The sequence below is a fragment of the Uloborus diversus genome, chromosome 2, assembly GCF_026930045.1.
Source record: "Uloborus diversus isolate 005 chromosome 2, Udiv.v.3.1, whole genome shotgun sequence".
Lineage (NCBI taxonomy): Eukaryota > Metazoa > Arthropoda > Arachnida > Araneae > Uloboridae > Uloborus > Uloborus diversus.
Window position 1 is genome coordinate 216,896,592 of NC_072732.1, and position 22,053 is coordinate 216,918,644.

Below are 22,053 nucleotides of genomic sequence, written 5' to 3' on the forward strand. Positions count from 1 at the left end.
CCATCTGCAACTGTAAAAAAATTTCTAACATGAAAACCATAAATTTATTTTAGATTTATAATAAATGATTTCTTTGCAAAACATCTTAATTATTAACTTTTTCGTGTGAAATCGATATTTTAAAGTTTTCTTTCTATCAAAATAATATCCAACACTTGCCTTCATAAATACATGAAATACACCACCAGATCAGTCATTTCCAGCCGAGGACTGCAGTTTCGTGCTTATTAGCACTCATCAGCCCGGCATAGGAAAGTGACTGAGCTGGAGATGGAAAACCTCTTAAGGAAGCCAAGAGTGCGAAACAAACTGGTAGCTAATATAGAATTAGCAGACCAGACGAGTGACTGAAACAATGTTTCCTTAAGAGGTTTTCCATCTCCAGCTCAGTCACTTTCCTATGCCGGACTGATGAGTGCTAATAAGCATGAAACTGCAGTCCTCGGCTGGAAATGACTGAGCTGGTGGTGTATTTCACATATTTCTGCTTTAGCCATGGCTAATGGGCGGTAATTTACTGAATATAACTTGCCTTCATATTTTTGTGTGAGGGGGGGGGGGGCACCATATTTGTCACTTCCCAGGGTACACAGGTGTGTAAATCGGTCCCTGTGAATGAGCCACTAACAAAGTATGAAAAAGTATTTGCTGCAATAAACATAAAGTTATTTTAGATGCATCAGTAGATAGAGCTATTTGTTCTACTAAACTCATCCAATTTTCAATTGTTTGAGAGGCCATTTTCCCACTAGAGTAGGATGGTCAAGAATCTGGTTGAAAAGTATTTTTTTTCCCTTTTCAGTAAAATAAATACGAGCTTAAAAGTATCCTGTTATTTCACTGTATATATGTGTATTAGCAAGTCTTTTCATATCAGTTAACTAGTTTTAAGATATATTTTGATGTTTTTTGAATTGTATTAAAAAAACCTTAATATATTCCAGAAGTATAGGTGGGGCTGAATAGGCTACTATGCCATGGCCTATGGATGGACCAATGGTTTTTCTTCCTTTTTTTTTTTTCAGATTTTCACTTTAATATGAAACATAACTGGCTGTCATAGATTAAGCTGTCTTCTTAGAATAGGTTTGTAGTAGGGGAAGGTGGGGCACCTTAGGACACTTTTTAGATAATGATTTTTAGAAATTTAATTTTCAAATCAACTTTCATCAAATTGAGCTGAACATGTAATTTAGACACTTTTGCTTTAATTAAATTTTATTTTACTCCATTATTTCATCTAATTAAATTTTCATAATAAAAATTAAAAATTTATTACAATGACCCAACCTGCTGCACTAGGTGGGGTTCCTTAGGACACTACAAAAAAAACTTAAATAAATAAAAAATACTAATCCTAATTTATTAAAAAATCTTTATTTACAAACTTACAGCCTAACAAATTTTATTAGGTTTCATATTCATTTTAAATTTACTCATATACCGTCTTAAGATTTTTTTACTCAATCCTATGTGTTAGCAGCCTCTCTAATTGAAATCTTATTACTAAGAACATTTTCTGCTGCTGTTTCAAGAGCAGAAGCCTTTTTTTTCAGTTTTAGTTCATGAACCCTTTATCAAATATATTAAGTACAATGAGTGTCCCAACCTGCCCCACTTCGGTTTATATCAATTTTTTAAAAGTTAGGCTTAGCAGTGCAATACATTTTTTAACCTATGAAAGGACATAATTTAATTCCCACCATGCTTTGGTTTAAATTATTTCATTTCCTACTTGAAAATTTCAATAATCAAACCACCCCTTAACCTTTTAAATACGGCGGTACAACATTTGTACCGCAAAATAATTTGGACCTAACTATGGCTTCGGTACAGCAGCTGTACCGGGGTAGTTATTTTCTCCTTTCAGCAGGTTGCTTACGAGGGGAAGTTTGGAGACATTCTTCGACAGATAAGCAATGTTCAGCAAAGCTTGCAGAGCAGGTGCTGATAAGAATGGCTGTCTAAATGGCATCCCAACATGGTCAGACCTAAAGAATGCTGATGGTCGGGGCCGAACTGTACCGTTAAAACGGCTCGGGGCAATGACACAAAACGGGCCTTTAGCTCAACTGTTAATCTACACTCCTCCCTCCCATGTCCGCAATCTTGTAAGTTTAAGTGGTTTTTTTTTATGGAAGGAGAAAAGTGCAATAAAACGAATGCAGGGTTGTTGCAAAGTCAAAAACTTTGGGAGTGTATAGCCCCTCAATTGTTAATGCATTTTAAAAGAGAGAGAGTAAGAAAGATTTTAGTCTCTGTGGTTTTGGAGGGTGTCATTACAAGATTAATTGTTAGCAATATAAACCTAATCATAAGCATATATAATATTCTCTCAGATATAGGGAGTTCAGGGGTTTCTCCCCCGGAAAGTTTCCGAAATTGTAGCTTCATAAACGCCGTTTTAGGCAGTCTTTAGTATTGTGTGTGGGGGGGGGGGGGAAGGGGGGGGGAGGAGAAGTTGGTGAGCCCTCGCCTGGTAATTTTTCAAAGATGAAACTTTAAAAACACACGTGCAGATTATCTTCGATGATGATAGGGGAGGGGGGATTCCCATCAGAAAAATTTCGAAATTAGTTTCAAAAACGCAGTTTCAGACAATCTTTGATGGGGACAAGCTTTGGGCGCCCTCCTCCAGAAATTTTTCGAAATTGAATTTTTAAAGGATCTTGAAATTGAATAGGGCAATTTTCTGGGAGTCTCTCCTCAGAAATCTGCCAAAAGTGTAGTTTTAAAACAGAGATGCTCACCCCCCTAAGAGCAAGGGCACACCCCCTCCCCTAAATTTCACAAGGACCCCAGAAAAAGCAAGAGCCCCCCTTAGTGAGCACCCCTGTTTAAAAGAGCAGTTTTAGACTATCTTTGGTACTTTTTAAGAGAGGAGAGGTTTGGGGGCCAGACAATTTTTTCAAACTTGAAAATCCAGAAACGCAGTTGTAGATCATCGCCAATGATGTTATGAGAAGAAGGGGTTCAAGTTCTCTCCCCTAGAAATTGTTTAGAAGTGAATTCCTTAAACGAAAGTTTAGACAATCTTTATTGATGTGGGCGTTTCTAAGGGTTATGGGGGTGTACTCTCCTGGGAGAATTTCAAAATTGAAGTTAAAATACGCAGTTTTAGGTTGCAATTATGAGATTCCGGAACTCTCCCCCGAAATTCTTTCTAAGTCAAAGTTTCAAAGAATAATGGGGAATTTCTAGTCTTTCTTTATCGAAATTGAATTTCTTCATAGATGTTGGTTGCAATTGTGACATTTGGAAATTTTCCCCCGGAATGCTCCCAAAATCAAATCTAAAACACACTTTTAGGCTACGTTTGGTGACGTAAAATGAAGGAATAAGGTTCGAGGAACCCCTTTTTGGCTATCCTTTCTTTATTTATTCCAATTGTATTTAAAACTGTTGTAGAAAACAAACACTCAGTTTTTCTTCTCCAAAACCACTGAATTGCTTTGGTTAGTATGTACAGCCTAGTATTTTTATCTATTTAGAATACAAAGCCGTCTACAGCCCAATCAGAAGATGGTCTAACATTGTAGACTGATGTGGTGGTGTATTTTGCAGTGATACGTTAGGTCTTTTTTCCCACTGTTTTGATTCTAAATATCATACCTCCTCAATCTCTTGATTAAGGTTTTTTTTTTCTAACATTCAAACACTTGGAACAAGTGGTGTGCAATAATTTAAAACTCCCCAACTGTATTTTAACGTTTTTTCTCTACTCAAAACATATTTCGGTGGTTTCTGTGTTTTTCTCCATTTAGCTGTGATTTTCGAGGTGATATTTTCTGTAAACAATTAAAAATGTAAGTGTGTCGGTGGCCCCTATAAGGCTATTAATTTCATTTATCTTTCTTTTTTTTAAAGCTAAAGTTTACTACGAGTTTACATTATATGCAATTCTTTTTTTTTCTTTGAAAAAAGTTTGAAACATACATTCGGTGATCTTCAATTAGATCATCTTAATAACTCAGAATTTCGAATGATTCTATTTTGTGTTTACACTACCTTTTAAAATTTTGCAGAATAAATACTTTTTGTTACTTTTATTCAATTTATTCATTTATTATTAAGATTTTAATTTTATAAGACAGTAAAGGCCTTTTTTTGCCCAACGCCAAAATATAATTAGATTGGAATTCTGAAAAAGGCGGGGGGGGGGGGGGGAAGTACCCTCTATACCCCTTTGAAGACGGCTCTGAAATCGAGGCTGACGAGAGGCCATGCCAGCCTCGTCGGAAATCAGGGACTCGCCTCAGAATCTCTGTCATATCAGTTTTAATGAGGATAGAAGGCCAAAAAGAGCCAACAGATAGGAGGCCCTGCTTTCGCTCTTGGCGGCCTTGAGTACACTCAATAAATGCCTCGTGGGCACTCCTGGTATTAAACCTATATCCAGTGCATGATTGTCCCCCAAGCCTCTATTAAACATAGGTCTGGCGCAGGCACCACCAAATTTGACAGTTCTTCAAACTTGCATTCATTAAGATTGTGTTGCGAGAAAAACAAGAAGTTCTGTCTAGAACTAAACGAGCCTACTTTCCCGTACACCCATGCCTACTTTCTAGTATCTGATCAATATTCTCAAAAATAGCTAAAATCGCAAATTGTTTCAAACATTATGTTTTAATATTTTAAGCTGATTTGTTGAAATAAAATATGCCTTACTCATCTAAAAAAATAGATGTGTAAAAAAAAAAAATAAATAAACTATAAATAACTGTATAAAATTTAAAAATAATTGTAGTGAAATCAATAAATTGACTTTTAAGTACCTTCAATGGCCCATTCAGCCAGGTGTGTGGGCATGAATGGGGTAAATTTCTGTATTTTTGTTTTTTATTATCATTAATTATAGACATCTTCTAATCCAACTTTTATTATTATTTTTTTTTCAATTAAGTAAAGTAACTAAAGAACCAAAGCTAAAAATTTCTTAGCTAAAAAAAAAAAAAACATATTGAAAAGCATTATAAAAATTAAAAAACAAAAATTGGCACATTCATTACCACTCTCCCCTATAGAAAAGTGAATATATATATTTAAAAACATTTTTAGTTTTATGATGTACCTACATTATTGGCTTTATGTGCCCCAGAAAGTATGATGTAAAAATTGTTTTAATAGTCTAGTAGAAGGTATGATTTCTTCTAAGTTACATTTTTCTTTTGTAGATTAAAAATTTTTCTTAGTTATTTACTTATTTTATTTTTATTTATTTGTCTGCCTATTTTTCAGGGTAAGCTTACTGCACGCGAACGGATTCATTTGTTGATGGATGCCGGAAGCTTTGTGGAGTATGACATGTTTTCTGAACATACCTGCACCGACTTTGGGATGGAGAAAGAAAAGGTATGGTTTTTATAATAACATTTTCAATAAATGCTGGACCTTCCATCTAAAACTTCCAATAATAATAATTATTATTATTTTTCTAACGGAAGAAAAAAGTTTTATTTAAATTTTCACATTTGTTTTGAGAAACCTAAATAAATAAAAATTCAATTCATTTTGCATGTCCTATTGAATTTTTATGCTATTAGTCCCTTTCTTGCTTCTTACACAGGTGGTAATGCTTTTGTGTGTTAATTTTTTCATTATTATTTATTGAATCAGTACTCTATTTGACATAGAGTACTGATGTCAAATATATAATTGTTTCTGTAAAATATGTTTTTTTTAAAAATTTCACTTGCAAAATTTAAATTTAAACTTTGGTTACAATAAATTTGAAAGCTATCAATTTATTGGAATCGTTCAGAGGAGATCTAAGAGATTAGTAAATGTGCTTTCTAATTTAGATTATGATTCCAGGCTTCGAATGCTAAATATGTACCTACAGTCTTAAGAAAAGGAGAATAAGAGGGGATATGAACCAGTTATTTAAGTTTAATTGAAATCGAAGATATTCATAGGTTAAACTTCTGCACAGATGGCAAAACCAGGGGTCATTGTTTTAACCTTTTCAAGCACCTAGCTAATCTTGAAATTAGGAAAAATGACTTCTTTAGCAGGGTTTTGGGGACTTGGAACAGCTTACTGGAGGAAATTGTATTGAGCAAAAGGGTAGATAGGTTTAAAAAGGCCATTGATTTTCATTGGGGACTCGTAAACAGACTAGAAGCAGCCTTGTTAAGCCCAGAGCCTGTTGCTGGTCGTCACATTTGTATAAATTCATCATATGTGAAAATTTTGCCTTGTTTTCTTTTAAAATTGTTAGCTTCTAAGATCTTTATTTAGATTATGTTTAGTTCAGACTCTTAGTTTTAAGTTTTCTAATTATACACTCCTGTTTGTGAAAATTGCAACACCACGAAGGACTTAACGCGAGTGATCTAAAAATTGCAGGAAATGTAAAGTAGGGTATGATATGCAAATGATTAGAATTGCAGACTGGTAGCACATGCATATGCTGAGCAGCGTCTTCTGAATGGCGGATCAAACCAAATATAAATAGACGGCTGTAGCAAGGCATGTATGATTATCAGTGGCTATATGCTAGTGTAGACATTAACTGAATCTTTTCTATGCCTCTTCGACGAAAGAAAGAGAAATTTGAGCAAATTTTGGAGTTTGAACAGGGCAGAATCGTCGGCCTTCGTGAAGCTGGATTGTCTTATCGTGCAGTAGCCGCTCGTGTGTAGCGTAACAGCAGTACAATCATGCGTGTTTGGAAGCAGTGGATGGACGAGGGTCGGAAATCCGAGAGGGGACCCCGAAATGTGACGTCAGCTCGCGTTGATAGACACCTAGTGCGTATGGCGCTGACAGACCGCACAGCTTCTTCTAGACAATTGGCAGCACAGTGGTCAACAGCTACAGGTGTTTCATTGTGTGCTTCATCAATTCGGAGACATCTGCTGCAGCTTGGGCTGCGCACAAGGGTTCCTTTATACAGGATTCCTCTCACGTAAAACCGTCGCCGCCTGCGGCTACAATGGGACAATGTGCATAGGAACTGGCATGCTGATTGGTAGCAGGTCGTCTTTTTTGACGAATCCTCCTTCAATTTGTGACACCATGATGGCCGAATTTTCGTGTCAGGCGCTATGCCGGTGAACAGCACATTCCGATGTGCATTATTGAACGCCACAGTGGACGAACACCCGGAGTTATGGTCTGGGGTGCCATAGCATATCATGGACGATCACAATTGCTACGAATTGTGAGCAATTTGAACAGTACCCGATACATAAACGAAGTTTTACAGCCTCAAGCTATTCCTTTCCTTCAAGGATAGCCAGGGGCTGTATTCCAGCAGGATAATGCCTGTCCACATGTTGCGAGGACTGTCAAATCCTACCTTGATTCGCAGCAGGTACAGCTTCTTCCTTATCCTGCATCTTCCTCGGATATGTCACCAATGGAACATGTGTGGGATTTCGTTGGGCGGCGTCTCGCTCGTGATCCTCGTCCTGTTGCTTCAACAGACGAACTTTATTTGCGCATACAAACAAAATGTAATATTCTTCCGCAGGCAGATATTCAAACTTTGTTTCACTCCATGCTGAGTTGTGTAGCAGCTCTTATTGTGGCGCGTGGTGGCCACACAAAATACTATTTTCTATCTCTTTTTATTGTTTGCTTGGTTTGAAAATGTATTCACTTGTTTGTACCATTACCACTCAACTGTGTATTAAATTTCATTCAACTATGATGCTTCCTTCATGGTATTGCAATTTTCACAAACAGGAGTGTACTTAGCTAGATATTTATATTAAGTATTGCTTTCACAAAATAGTGAACAAAAATTGTAAACAAAAATTTATATATTCAACTCCATTTTAATGTTTGAAAGCAATTGATGCTTTTTTGCTGGTGCCAGATGGTTAAAAGACTGACTCCCTCCAACCTGTCATTGAGTTTCAGAAACCAGTTTTCAGAGAATTACCAAGTTTATAAGGATGCGTCTTATGTAAAAACATGGAAATATTTTTTTATATGTGTCTTTCTCTCCTAACTTTCAATTTTTTGATTTTGATTGTTATTCTTTCTTTTTTCAGTACCCGGGTGACAGTGTCATCACAGGGCATGGCCTCATTCATGGCCGCAAAGCGTACATCTTCAGCCAAGTAAGTGGGATATTTTTGATTGGTTGGTTCTATTTGGTGTTTTGCCACAAGAGCCTTAGTAGGTGTGCACAACAATTGTTAAAAAATAGAAATGACAGAAAATTACGTTTAATTAAAGAGAATATATTTGAAGAGAAATATGGGTCAGGAAACTGAGTAGAAAGAAAAGACTGATAAACTTTATTTGTTTCTTTCAAAAACGTTGCTTAATTTTTAGGCTATATCATACATAGATTGGCAAGTTTCTTTCAATGTAGAAAAACCTAACCAAACACAAGTAGAAGTTTCCTCTAGTAGAAAAAACTGGTATTAATTAATTACATATGAGAAAATATTTTAGCAGAAAATTACATAACTACACCACTTCATGAAAAAGAAATCAGAATGGACCTGTTACCGTTGAGTACTGGCCTTTATTTTTTACCTAAGCTTTTGGCTTGCTGCTTGCAGCATACAATATGCTTATTTATCCTAAAATGCCACAAATTCTAGGATAGTGTAAAGTTCCATTTGATGTACGTTTCAAGAATATATTTAGTTCTTGAATCTGATATGTAAAAATTGTATTGTGCTATTGCATGCTGGCATCAAAAATGGATCATAGGTCATCACTCTCTGTTCCATGCAAAAAGAGTACTTAAAAAAAGATAGTTATAAAAAAAAATATTTTAATCAATATATTCAGGAAATCATGTGTTTTCCCCTTTTTTAAAAACTATAATAATTCTTATAAAATTGCTTTAAAGTCTTTTTCTTCACCTCCTGCTTTTAATTTTTACCTTTTATATTATCTGCCTTGTTATTTGTTGCTTTTTTGTAAGCATAAACAGTGTTTAGATTTTTTTTTCAATAGAACTTTTTAAATTGCAACTTAAAAGTATTACCAATCTCCATTTCCAGGATTTTACAGTGTTTGGTGGAAGCCTGTCTTCTGTCCATGCAAAGAAGGTTTGTAAGGTAAGCAATGTTGAGTTACATCTCTTCTTATTTATTTACAGTTCATTCTATTTTTTTCGTTTTTTTTAAAATCATCTAATTCTCCAAAGTAATGGCTTTTTTTCTGGACTAGTACAGTTAAATACATTAAAATCTCGCTACAACAGATATCAATACAACAAAATGAATGCTCTATACTGTTTTAATTGCCATTATATTTTCTTGATTTCTATTACAACAGAGATTCTCATTACAATGCACAAAATGTGTGACCCTTGAAGTTTGTTGTTATGGGAATTTAAATGTTTCACTCAGACAATTTTAGATGGCTGCTGTACCCTGCTGCCCTTTTTAAGTTGACATTCTATGGGCCCTGTTCCCTTTTTTTAAAAAACATTTCTCAGTGCACCCTCCTTGACAAGGGCGCCCATATGGGGGGCGGGGGGTTGCAAGTGGGGGCTCAAGCCCCCCCCTTTAAAATTAGAACTTTCTTGCTTTTAGTTCTTTTCTCTTTGCAAAAATGTAAAAATATTTCTTCTCCAGCAATAGGGAAGTTTTCAATTTTTCAATTTTATTTTTATATGATAGAGTAACATGTATGAACATCATAGGTGAAAAGATTTTTGCGATACAATTAGGTTTTTTTTAAATTAATTTTTAAAGTTCAAGCGATTGTGACATCAAACGGCACAGGAAGTGACGTCATGCGCTCTTCCGCCGCGGGAGGAACCAAAGGACGTGCAGTTGGCTTCGAAGATGAAACGTAAGGCTTACCTCCTCGCATTTAACTCCTCGCGCTTCTGGAACATTAAACCTCTCATCCTCTCGGAAATATTCAAATATACCATCATTGATGTTACTTGAGGAAGATTATTAGATTGTGCTTTAACGAATCCGGCCTCCATAGTGTGTTCAAAACGTTATTGAATTTCTAAAAAATAAAAATATCAGTGCTCTCAAAATGTCCGTAGCGAAAACAAGGGATCTACGGCGGAAGGCTGCCCATTAGTGCCCTGTGACGTAAGCTCGTGACGTTTCAGAAAAGTGCACTTTTGCGCGTGGATTTTTAAAAATTCATTAAAAATCAATCACGGTGTTTTAAAATTCGGCGATGGTGAATTTTTTAGGTTTGAGAATCAATTAACAATATCCAATAGTCAAAAAAGGAACATTTAATAGGTTGCAACTTCCCTATTAACGAATAAGTTATTAAAAATGTCAAATTTTAATAACTCTAATCTGTACTGAAATCGGTTTCTATAGGGAAAATATCCTGCTAAACCATGGGGAAAATATGAGCCCCCCCCCCCCTTTTAAAATTTTTCATATGGGCGCCCTTGCTCTTTGACTTTTTGAGTGTCGTTATAAAAGCAAATATTTTTTCGAAAAGTGCAAACATGATCTTGAAACGCTACTTCCTTCTTTCCCTTGCAATTTGATTTGAATAAGAATCTGAATTTTCTAAGCTTTTAGTATAATCTTTCAAGCTAATCATTGAAATTTTTATTCATAACTTAACTTATATTGTTACTTAACTTTTTATTTATGACTTTAAAAAATAAATGTAATAGTAATTAATTATTAAAAAATATTTTCAATTGTTGAAAAATACTTCGTTTTTGGTTGTATATCGCACAGAAAAAAGGGGGGGGGGAAGGGAAAAACAGCCTTCCTATTGCAAAATTTTGTTTAACAGTGCCCTTTAAATTGAATAAAAGTGCCATTTTATCTGGAAGCACCCTGCCCCATTTTTGGTTTTGGGAGAAGCACTATATATACTGTACATATTAGTTAGATTCCACAAGACTATTCAAGTCCGCTTGATTTTCAAAATTAAAAATTAAAAATGAATAAGATTCTGTTTGTATTACTGAACTTTAGGGGCATTTCACGGTATTTTTGACATTTATGTAGAGTCTGTAACGTGACCTTTTTTGTCATAACTTTTTAATTTACTGTTTGATTAGCATATTATTTTATTTTGATCTTTTCCTACCAACACATCAGCTCAAATTAAAATAATTTGCAAGAATGCCCCTTTAGTAAAAAGGATTTTACAAAATGTTTTTCTCTCCTTATAAAGCATCAAAAAAGCATGAAGAAGAAATCCTTTTTTCCTTCTTTAGTAATAAGTTACAGCGATCTTAAAACTTCAAATTATTGTGAAATAACAAATTAAAAGAAAATAATAGTGATGGAATCCTTTTTAGGTGATGGACCAGGCCATCCTGGTGGGTGCCCCAGTCATCGGCATCAACGATTCCGGTGGAGCCCGCATCCAAGAAGGGGTGGAATCCCTCGCAGGCTATGCAGACATCTTCCAGCGCAATGTTCTGGCATCTGGAGTGGTGCCCCAGATATCGCTCGTTATGGGGCCCTGTGCGGGAGGGGCTGTCTACTCTCCCGCCCTCACGGATTTCGTCTTTATGGTCAAGGTGACATTCTTTTTTGGGCTTTCTGGAAATTTTCTAACAGAGCAGAGTTGAAATCTTGACACTGAAAACCAGGCAGCTAATCGACAGTAACATATTCATCAAAGACTCAAATAAAAATCAATATGTATAGCTTGGAGCAAAGGAGAGTCAGAAGGGACATGCTTCAGTTGTTTAAATTCATCAAAATGAAAGATATTAATAGGTTAATTGTTTGCATGGGAAGCAGGATGGGATTTCATTGTTTTAAGTTATTTAAATCTCATGCTAACCTGGAAATTAGGAAAAATTACTACTTTAGTAGGGTCGTGGGCACTTGGAGCAGCTTACCGGAAGAGGTGGTAATGAGCAAGGGGGTGGTGGCTTTAAGAGGGCCATTGATCTTCACTGGGGATTGTAAATTGACTAGGACCAGTCTAGCTGGGCCCAGAGCCTGTTGCTGATCATCACTTTTGTATTTGTAAAACAAGTGCATTTTAAAGCAAAATCAACATACTAGGAATGCAGAAACACTTGCATAGAAATATCATTTCGAACATGAGGAAATGATGAAATACACCGCCAGCTCAGTCAATTCCAGCCGAGGACTGCAGTTTCGTGCTTATTAGCACTCATCAGCCCGGCATAGGAGTGACTGAACTGTAGGTGGAAAACCTCTTAAGGAAGCCAAGAGTGCCAAACAAACTGGTAGCTAATACAGAATTAGCACTGACCAGCCGAGTGACCGAAACAATGGTTCGGTTCAACTCGAATTTTGAAGGCAAAGGCAGGTATATTCAGTAAGTTACCGCCCTATAGTCAGGGCTAAGGCAGTCCTCGGCTGGAATTGACTGAGCTGGAGGTGTATTTCATGTATTTCTGCCTTAGCCCTGGCTATAGGGCGGTAACTTACTGAATATGAGGAAATGAATTTGCATATTTGGCACATTTCTTCTTCTTCTTGAGGATTTGAAAGATTTAGTGCCCAAAAATCAAATACAATACCAACAGAATATTCTTTGTGCTGCGAACTTGCAATCCTAACTTATAATTTATGTTTTGGAAAAAATGTAAAATGAAACAGTATCATAGTTTTTTTTTAATGACAGTTCTGTTTGCATTTTGAAAATTAAATAATTTTTTTAACTTAAAACTACAATAATTTAAGTAACCTTCTATTCTTCATCATTCTTCATTTTAGTTGTATTTTATTTGTTCATGTTTTTCATTTTTCGATGTTTGAGTATAGTTTTTTCTTTCTGCAACAGTTGGGTGGAAGCTTGCAGGAACATTATTCCCATAAATATTAGATTTGTTTGAATAAAAATAGTGTTTTTTTATTTTAGTTAAAACTGTGCAATGCACCCACTTAAGTAAATTTCATTTATATTGCAGTTGCTATAAGATGTTTAAAAATAATTATCTTCGATCACAGTAGTTTAAGTCAGAAACTTACGCCACTGACATCAACATAATGTAACCTTCTGAGGGAAATGAGTGGCAAAGAGGTGGTTTCCTTCAGTCAAAAGTACTACTTTTAGTCATTGAAATGGATAGAATGAGCAAAAAAAAAAAAAAAAAAAAAAACCATGGACCCAGAAAATACTTTTATTTTCCCCAACAGTTTTTTTAAAATTAACTTTTTAAAACATCCGATTTTTCAAACAAGGCGTGGTCTTAATGACCTCACAAATGATGCACTTTGACGCAACTTTCTATTATGTTTCTTTTGTTATGATAATCAAGCAGTGAATTAAAATTGCGCTCTACGCTTGCTACCAACGATATCGTTGCCAATACAAGTGAGTAAAGATGCAAATTAAATATTTTGCACTGTGAATGGCAACACTGAATGGCATTTCATCATTTGTGATGTCATCGGCAGAAGCTGTAAACACTGAAAGCGCTCGGATTTAAGTATTTTCTTTAAATATTAAACGTAAACAAATTTATCGAAAACTGGTCAGGTTCTATGTTTTTAAGCATGCTCTTTCAGAAAACTTTGGAAACGACTCCATTGTTGAACAACTACAAAACCAATAAAATAACAAAGAAAGAAAGCAGAAAACTCCAACTGCTTGCAGAAGTTGCATACGACCATACTTTGTCTTTAGAATATATGAATATTCAAAAACTATTTCTTTTCCCCAGCTGAATTATTTACTGCACAAAAAGATACATTGATAAAGCTTGAATAATTTCTGATGCTTTGAAACATGAAGCATTGCCAGTGCCATTATGGCAGTGGTTTCCAATCAGTGTGGTGGGCTTCCCTAAAGAGGCTTAGGTTATTGAAAGGTAGAAAATACACAGCTGTTACTAAGACTTTTTAAGCAAAAAAAAAAAAACTGAAATTGGTGCGAAAAATAATATTTTTCAGAAGTTGATCACTTTGGTATTCTGGTTTCAAGGTTCGTACGGGTCATGGAAATCTGGGAAAGTCATGGAAAATTGAAATTTTCATTCAAAGTCATGGAAAATTATTTCAAGACATGAAAAAATGTCCTGGGCAAACAGAAAGTAACATTTGCTAAAAGAGCATTAGAAATATAGAATGATATAACAGTATTGCATATTAAAACTGCAAAATTGAACGATCCCAAAAACAAATCTGAATTTTGAAATCCCATTACATTCACTTCTGTAGCAGCCACTCTCCTTTTTTTGCAATGTAATTTTACTGCTTGGACATCACTCATTTTGCATTTACCATTATTTTCAGCACTTTTTATATTTATATTCTGTAGTAGCGAACTTGTACATTCTTGATTTTGCCACGCCCACTTAAAAATGTGTGGTGTCTAAAAAATCCACCGAGTTTGTTTCCATCACTCGTAAAAAGTTTATTTAAATTTTTCAGAGTTTATCTCAATTTGTTGAAAATTTTAGAAAATAAAGATCTTTTGTCAGGTGGTAGAATACAAAAAGAGGGGAATTCTAATACTCTAAAACAATACTGCACAACATACGGCCCGCAAAACTAATCCACGTGACCCACTGCTACTGCTACGTTCAATGTCAGGAATCAAACACTACGTTCTGGAATTTCTGAACCTATTAATTTATTTGCATTTGAAAATGTGTAAATAAGTAAACAAGTACATTTGAATCAGAAGATTTATTCGCTATGAATATTTTTCTTTCTTTTTTCAAAAATTAATATCTGGTTTAGAAACATGAATTTATGAGGGATGTGGCTTTTCTTTAATGAACCAAAGTACTATCAAGTTATGTGCATGCTTAAATGCACTGCTGATGCTAAAATGCAACTTTTGAAGCAAATTTATTGAAACTTTGTAGGCCTAATGACTCATTCAGCCTTTGTCCCATTCATTATCATTCTACCTGTTTATAAAAAGATTATTAGACGTTTAACCACCGTTATAATTCACTATTCTTGCTTTACTTAAAGTTATATCTTGAAGACAAATAAGAATAGTTTAGATTTTTAGGTGCACACTGATATTTTTTTAATCACAAGTAAGTGCTTCGATGAAGTAGTGGCATTCATGTAAATGTTTCGCTAATGCTCATTTCCAAAAATTTTCAAGTTTGAAATTAAATACAGTAGTTCTATTCTCTGCATGTAACAAGGTCATGAAATTTTTTATGAAGTCATGAAAAAGTCCTGAAAAAGTCATGGAATTTTTTCATCTGAATAGAGTATGAACCCTGTAGGTTTGAGCGCCACCACTAAGAATAGCAATATATTTTCAATGGCCCTCCGTTAAGGAAGTTTTGAGCATAAAATAAGTCCACCCATCTCATTAGTATTTTATTAATATTTCACTAACTTTGTATTCTTAAAATTTATTACTCTGCAGTTGCATGCAATTTGTTGAAAGTAAGAAAGTTATTAATAGTCACATTACAATAAAGTGACTAAATATATTTCAATGCATAAAAATTATTTTATATAAAGTATGGTATTATTTTTTCCAACCCATTAAAAAATTCACAGCAGGTCAGCATTTATGAGATTAGATTAATACAAACATTGAAAGGAGGCAAACAATTTTTTGTGTGGAAAAAGAAGGGACGAGTGTAAAAAGTTTAGAAACTACTGCACTGTAGTATCATATCTGTAGCAATATTCTTTTGCTAGTATATACTTTTGTAGCAATTTGCTTTTTTTTTTTTCTTTTCTCCAAGATTTAATTATTTCTCTTTTTCAGGATACCTCATATCTTTTCATTACTGGTCCGGAGGTAGTCAAGGTAATGTCCTTTTTGAATCACACACAAAGCGTTACTTTTACCTTGACAATTTAAAATTAAATTTGATAATCTTCAAAGTACTGTTCTATTTTACATTAGTTGCTTTTTTGGGTAAGAGTAGAGTAAGAGTACATTGGTGTAGTGTTCTAATTTTGTTAAAATATTTTTTAACAATGCTATTTTTATTGCTCTGATAAGAAAAATCTGATTGAAATATTTTTAAAAAGATAAATTAAAACCCAGGAAACATTTGTAGCCTTGCAATATTTTTTTTTACAATCCCCCATAAAATTTAATATAGCAATTCAATAAATAAAAAATAAACTTACATTTCTAAAAGGAATTTAAAATGCTTAATAAAAAAAGCTTTGAATGAACCACAATTACTGAAATTACTTCTGAGACAAGCATTTTATCAATACGTAATCAAATCCCTAACAAATAACCTATTGGGTTGTTCGGAAAGTCATTTCGTTTTTTTTTTGGGGGAACATGAAAGACAGTTTTCGTATAATGAATAAATATTTTATTAAATTATATATTGGCCATTCTGGTCCAACACCTTTTGCCATCTTTCTGGCAGTAACATAATTCCCCTCTCATAAAAGTTTTGGTCCTTGCTGGCAAAAAACTGGTTCAGGTGGTTTTTGACATCTTCATTTGAGGTAAAGGTTTTGCCATCCAAAAAATTTTGCAGGGACTGGACCAAATAGTAGTCGGAAGGCGCCAGATCTGGAGAATATGGTGGATGTTGCAGTACGTCCCATTCAAGCTGTAAAAGTTTTTGGCGAGTGACCAAACTTGTGTGAGGCTCCGTAAGGACATGGGGCACCCACACATCGAGCTTCGAGGTTAAGCCCATGCCTTTCAAATGGCCATAAACAGTCGAATTCGACAAATTTAATCTCTCACCGATCTCTCGTGTGGGTATTTGCCGATTTGCATCAACTAATGCCTTTATCGCATCTTTGTCAGCTTCGACCTGCCTTCCAGACCGTGGTGCATCTTCGACATCAAAATTGCCGGATCGAAATTTTGCAAACCAGTTCTGGCACTGGCGTACTGTTAACACGCCTTCTCCATACACATCCGTCAATTTTTTCTCGCTTGGACAGCATTTTTACCTTTTCTGATGTAAAAAAGTAAAATATGACGAAAATGCTGCTTATTGCTCTCCATATTTAAAAGGGCACCAACCAAAAACTACTGCGTAGAATTAATAGAACTTTTTCACACACAAGCCTTGCAATATCAGCTCTCAAGACATATAATGGTTATGCGGCTTAAGTGTGAAGTTGGTTTCGAAATAACGTAATTAAGTCCTCTGACGGGAAAAAACGAAATTACTTTCCGAACAACCCAATACATTAATAACAAATACATTTTTCCTTCCTTTTGTGTTTTGCTTTGTGCTTATAACTGTGCGTGAGATTTAATTTTGTTGTCAATCTTGTTGCAAAATAAACCTTAAATTACCGAATATGCCAGAAAATTTGATTTTCTGGATATGTCTTTTCAATCTCTCTTATTTCGGGCATAACAGCTGATGGGGCGCATTATTTTACATTTTGATACAGCTTTCGGGCGCGGATCCACGGGAGGGGAACTGGGGGAACGTTCCCCCTCCAAAATCCTAAGTGTACCTAAAAATTTTCAGAACAGAATGCAGCAAAATTCTTCCGTTTTTTAAAACTTGAACTTTAAGAAAAGCGCCAGGAAAAGCGAGGAGAGAATTTCAAAAGCAGATTCAAATAGGAGAACTGTGGGAATGTCCCCCCCCCCCCCTTCAAAAAAATCCCAAGTGTACATAAAACAATTCAAGAAACAGGAGTACAGAATTTTTTTTCCGTTTTTTAGAACGTGAACCAAGGTATCAGGAAAAGCAATTAGATAACAGCAGAAGCAGATCCATGGAGGGGAGCTGAGTTAATGCCCCCCCCCCAAATCCTATATAACTAAAAATTTTCACAACAGAGTGCAGGAAAATTCTTCTATTTTATAGAACTTGAACTTGAAGAAAAGCTCCAGGAAAAGCGATTAGAAAACAACAGAAGCTGATCCACGGAGGGGAACTGGAGGAATGTTACCCTCCCCCAACATATCATGTGTACTTAAAAGGTTTTAGAACAGAGAATAGGAAGATATTGTTTTATAGAAGTTGAACTTGAAAATAGACTCCAGGAAGAACGATCAGGCAATAGCAGAGGCGGATGGCAGATCCGTGCGAGAACTGGGGGAATATTCCCCTCCCCTCAAAATCTCACGTGTACCTAAACATTTTCACAACAGAATACAGCAAAATTCTTCTGTTTTATAGAACTTGAACTGGAAGAAAAGCGCAAGGAAAAGTTAAGAGAGAATTGCAAAAGCGGATCCATGGAGGGAAACTGGGGAATGTTCTCCTCTCCCTTCAAAAAAAAAAAAAAAAAAATCCCAAGTGATCCTAAAACTGATCAGAAAACAACGTACATGATTTTTTTTTACTGTTTTTTTTAGAACTTGACAAAAGGCTCAAGGAAAAACAATTAGACAATAGCAGAAGCGGATACACCGAGGGGCACTGGAGGAATGTACCCCCACCCCCCAATCTCATATGTACCTAAAAACTTTTAGAATAGAGTGCAGGAAAATTCTTCTGTTTTATAGAAATTGAACTTGCAGAAAGGCGCGGTGAAAAGCAAGAAGAGAATTGCAAAAGCGGATCCAAAGAGCAAAAAATTGCAAAAGCGGAACTGGAAATGTCCTTTTCCAAAACACAAAATCCCAAGTAAACCAAAAACTGTTCAGAAAACAGGGTAAGGTAGAACCACCAGTAATTGACATTTTAAAGATTAATTTTTTCTGTTTGTTAACATAGCTTGGAGGGAATTCATCCTAGGAGAAACATTTAATAAGTGATAACTGTACCAACTAATCTCCTATTATAGTGCAACAAAATTAGATTAATAAAACGAATGCACATTTTTTTTACTAAAAAAAAGACATTGGATTGGAATTGACACTAAACTAAAACGAGAACATCTCATTGTTGACAAACTTTGTTTTCAGTATTTGATACATGCTTTGATACAGAAAAACAGGAATTGCTTAATAAATGAATTCGTGCCTACTTGTGGGAGTACAGAAATCGCACTGCCGGATCTTGGCAGCAGCCAGCCAATACCCTTGGCTTACCTTTTTTACATATCGATACCCTTTGCCCCCCCCCCCCCCCCCCCCCCCAGATGCCGGGAGGCAACTTCTAGGAAGATGCAAATTTACACTATTTCTGTTGTTTTCTCGTTGAACCTCGATATAAAAGTTCAACGAAGGTGGATAAAGGGTGGCAGGATTTAGGTTTTGCTCCGGTTCTGAAAAATCGAGGATCCGGCCATGCAGGAATGTACAGGCAGTTATAGAAAAATATAAAAATTAAATGCTTACGTCATAGGTTATAAGACTATGAGAAGTTTACATAAAAATTTGAGTTCGGGGACTGAGTAAATATTTTTCATCGTACTAAAAGGCTCATCGATGTGGCACATTACAACTTCACAGTAGTAGTTTAATTTATCCACTTTAGGGCTATTTCCAGTCTCCCAAATTTTCGTACTTGCTTTTTGCATCTGTTTTCCAGTAATCTTTCAAAATAAGTCTTTTTGAACACAAACCTGTTTAAACTGTCTTTTGTATTCATTTGGTTCCGGTTTATTACATCTCCACCTTTTTTTTTTTTTTTGCTTTTTCCTAGTCGGTCTAAAAATAAGAAAATCTTCATAATTGTGAAGCCCCCTTTTCCCCGCCGAAACCTTTAAATAGTGTCTCAAATCTCGTTTTCGGGACTTGAATTTCGAAAAAATTCCAGGGGATAACTACCTAATACCTCGCATTCAAAAGACACCAAGAATCGTTTAATATTGCTTTTTTGAAGCTTCAAATTTGAAAAACTGCCGAAACCCTAGTGTTAACAAATATGGTCAGCAGTCACGTTTTTAAGACATCAATTACGAAAAATTTCCGGACAAGGGCAAGAATGCTCTCGTAGGAAATCTAAAAATGAAAAAATTACAATTTCGAAAAATTTTAAGGGGGAGAGCATTTAAATCCTTCGTCACTGAATATCGCTTAAAAACTTAGTTTCCTAGGACTTCAATTTCAAAACATTTTTTGATAAGAGTCCCAGATCCCCACTGCTCGTAACACCATCAAAATTAGTCTGTAACTTCGTTTTAGGAACTTTAACTTTGAAAAATTGGGCGGTGGGGTGATCGATTTCGATCTATTTTACAAAAAAAATCCATCTAGGGCAGCCCCCAAAAGTCCCGTCTCTTACCTTACCGTCAACAAATATTGCCTATAATCGCGTTTTTAAAACTTCAATTTCTAAAAATTTCCGCGGAAAGCCCCTTGAACCTTTCCTCCCCGTAACATCATCAGATGCCATCTAAAACTGCATTCTTAGGGCTATAATTTCAAAATTTTTCCCCCGGACCCCCTTTATCAGTTGGCGAAAATTTTAAGATTAAAAAAAATATAAATATAACAATGAAAAAACTCGATTTCTACTGTTATTTTTAATGAGTAATTTCATATCCCCCTCCCCCATAAACAAAAACTGCTAAAAAAGTTCCCCTCCCAAATCCATAGTCTGGATCCGCCGCTGACAGCTTTTAATGTGTTTTATTTCAGTTGACAGATTACTTTGATAGAACTTTTAATATTGAATGGCATGTTTTATTTTCTTTGCATTATTTTTCTCTTTAGTAGAGCTTTTAGTGGTTTAAATGAGGTACGTTATTTTAATTGGCATATTTTTTTGCATTATAAGGGAACATTTTATGTTGTAATGGTATGTATTTTAATCAGCATATTTGGAGCGTCATTTTTCCTTATCTTTTTTCTGCTATACTCCCCCCTCCTAAAAAATCCTTTTAAATGTGAAATTGAAGAATGGCATCCACAAATAAACAATTATTGTGTAACTTACTATGAATATATCTGATCAAAAATAATGTCTTAAATGTTTAAATAAGAAAGAAATTCCTAAAATTCCTACAAAAAGACATGCCAATGAACAGTTTCTATATAACTTAAACCAAGCATGGCAACCAGGGTTGGCCGGATTGGACCCAATTGGGTTGGACCCAATGGGTTTTTTTGAAAAAACCCATTTAAAAAAACCCATTATTTATCCCACTTTTGGGTTTTTTTAAATTTTCTGAGAAGTTTTTTTTAAAAAATAATTAATTTAAATACTTTTACAATTTAAACTTCTTTTTTATTTCTTCTTCACCATAGACAATTAACATAAAAAATGAATTTTGAACTTTAATAGTATTTCTTAACTCTTAAGGGCATTAAAAAATACTTCAAAGATTTTAAATAAATATATTTAACTTTTTTCCTTCAACTGGTCAAAAGTGAACTCAAATTATCTTGATTAAGTCCTGTCATGTCAGATTTTCTCAATATTTGCAGATTGTACAAAGGATACTACTTTAGCTAAAAGGCTCTCATGTGAATTATTTTCTGCAAACCAACACGTCACAAAACTCGAATAAACAAGGTATATTTTTTAGAAATTAACAGGTTTTACAAATGGTTGGACAGAAAACAGAATAGGATGTACAGTATTTTCATTATCTTACGAAAAAGTTTAATATTTCTTACTCTGTACACAGAAATAGAAAAACATGTAACATAAAATTCAAAGAAACGTCTTGATTAAGCTGGAATTCAGTAAAAAAGGATTTAAACTACTTGAGGTTCTACAGTAGTTTTGCATAACAAAATGAAATACAATAAAGTAAAATACAAAAAAAAAAAAAAATGTAGAAATTAAAAACGAACAAACGAACAATAGATTTTATCACTCAAGAAGTAACTTTGCCTTAACTGTTGGTAATCATGGAAACTAAAAAAATCAGAAACTTCACCATTCTTGAATTTTGTCGTCTTTTATACTTTTCTTCAGAAAATGCTGAATTTTCCAGCTTTTTTTATCAAAACAATTTTTGTGCTTTGTCCATATACTTATGCTACAATATACTACGAGTACCCCACCTTTCCCCTAAAAAAAGACAAAAAAACCCACATTTATTTGAAAAAAAAACCCAGCTTTAGTTGGGTTTTTTTGGGTTTTATTTGAAAAACCCCAAAAAACCCTGGGTCCATGGGCTTTTTTAAAAAAACCCGGGTTTTTGCCAACCCTGATGGCAACAAATACTACAGTTTGCCGAACTACAAAATCGTTATTTTCCTGCAAATTATGAAAAAATAGTATTTGACTGGCAGGTTATTTTGTGTTTTAATGGAGTTTTTAATGTGGTTTGTGTCATTCAACAGGTTATTTTAATGACATTTTTAATAGTTTGTTTTGTTTTCTTGCCTGGATGTTTTGCTTTTTAGTAGACCTTTTAATGTTATTTAAAAACCTAT

General features: G+C 34.8%; 1 protein-coding gene across 1 annotated transcript in view; it reads left to right on the forward strand.

Moving 5' to 3' along the window:
* The window catches only part of LOC129216807 (propionyl-CoA carboxylase beta chain, mitochondrial-like), a 35,092-nt gene that overhangs the window by 5,120 nt on the left and 7,919 nt on the right, over window positions 1-22,053 (forward strand). The window contains 5 exon segments of the mRNA XM_054851024.1: window positions 5,239-5,352; window positions 8,004-8,072; window positions 8,973-9,029; window positions 11,219-11,443; window positions 15,595-15,636. Coding sequence (XP_054706999.1) covers window positions 5,239-5,352; window positions 8,004-8,072; window positions 8,973-9,029; window positions 11,219-11,443; window positions 15,595-15,636 — 507 coding nt within the window.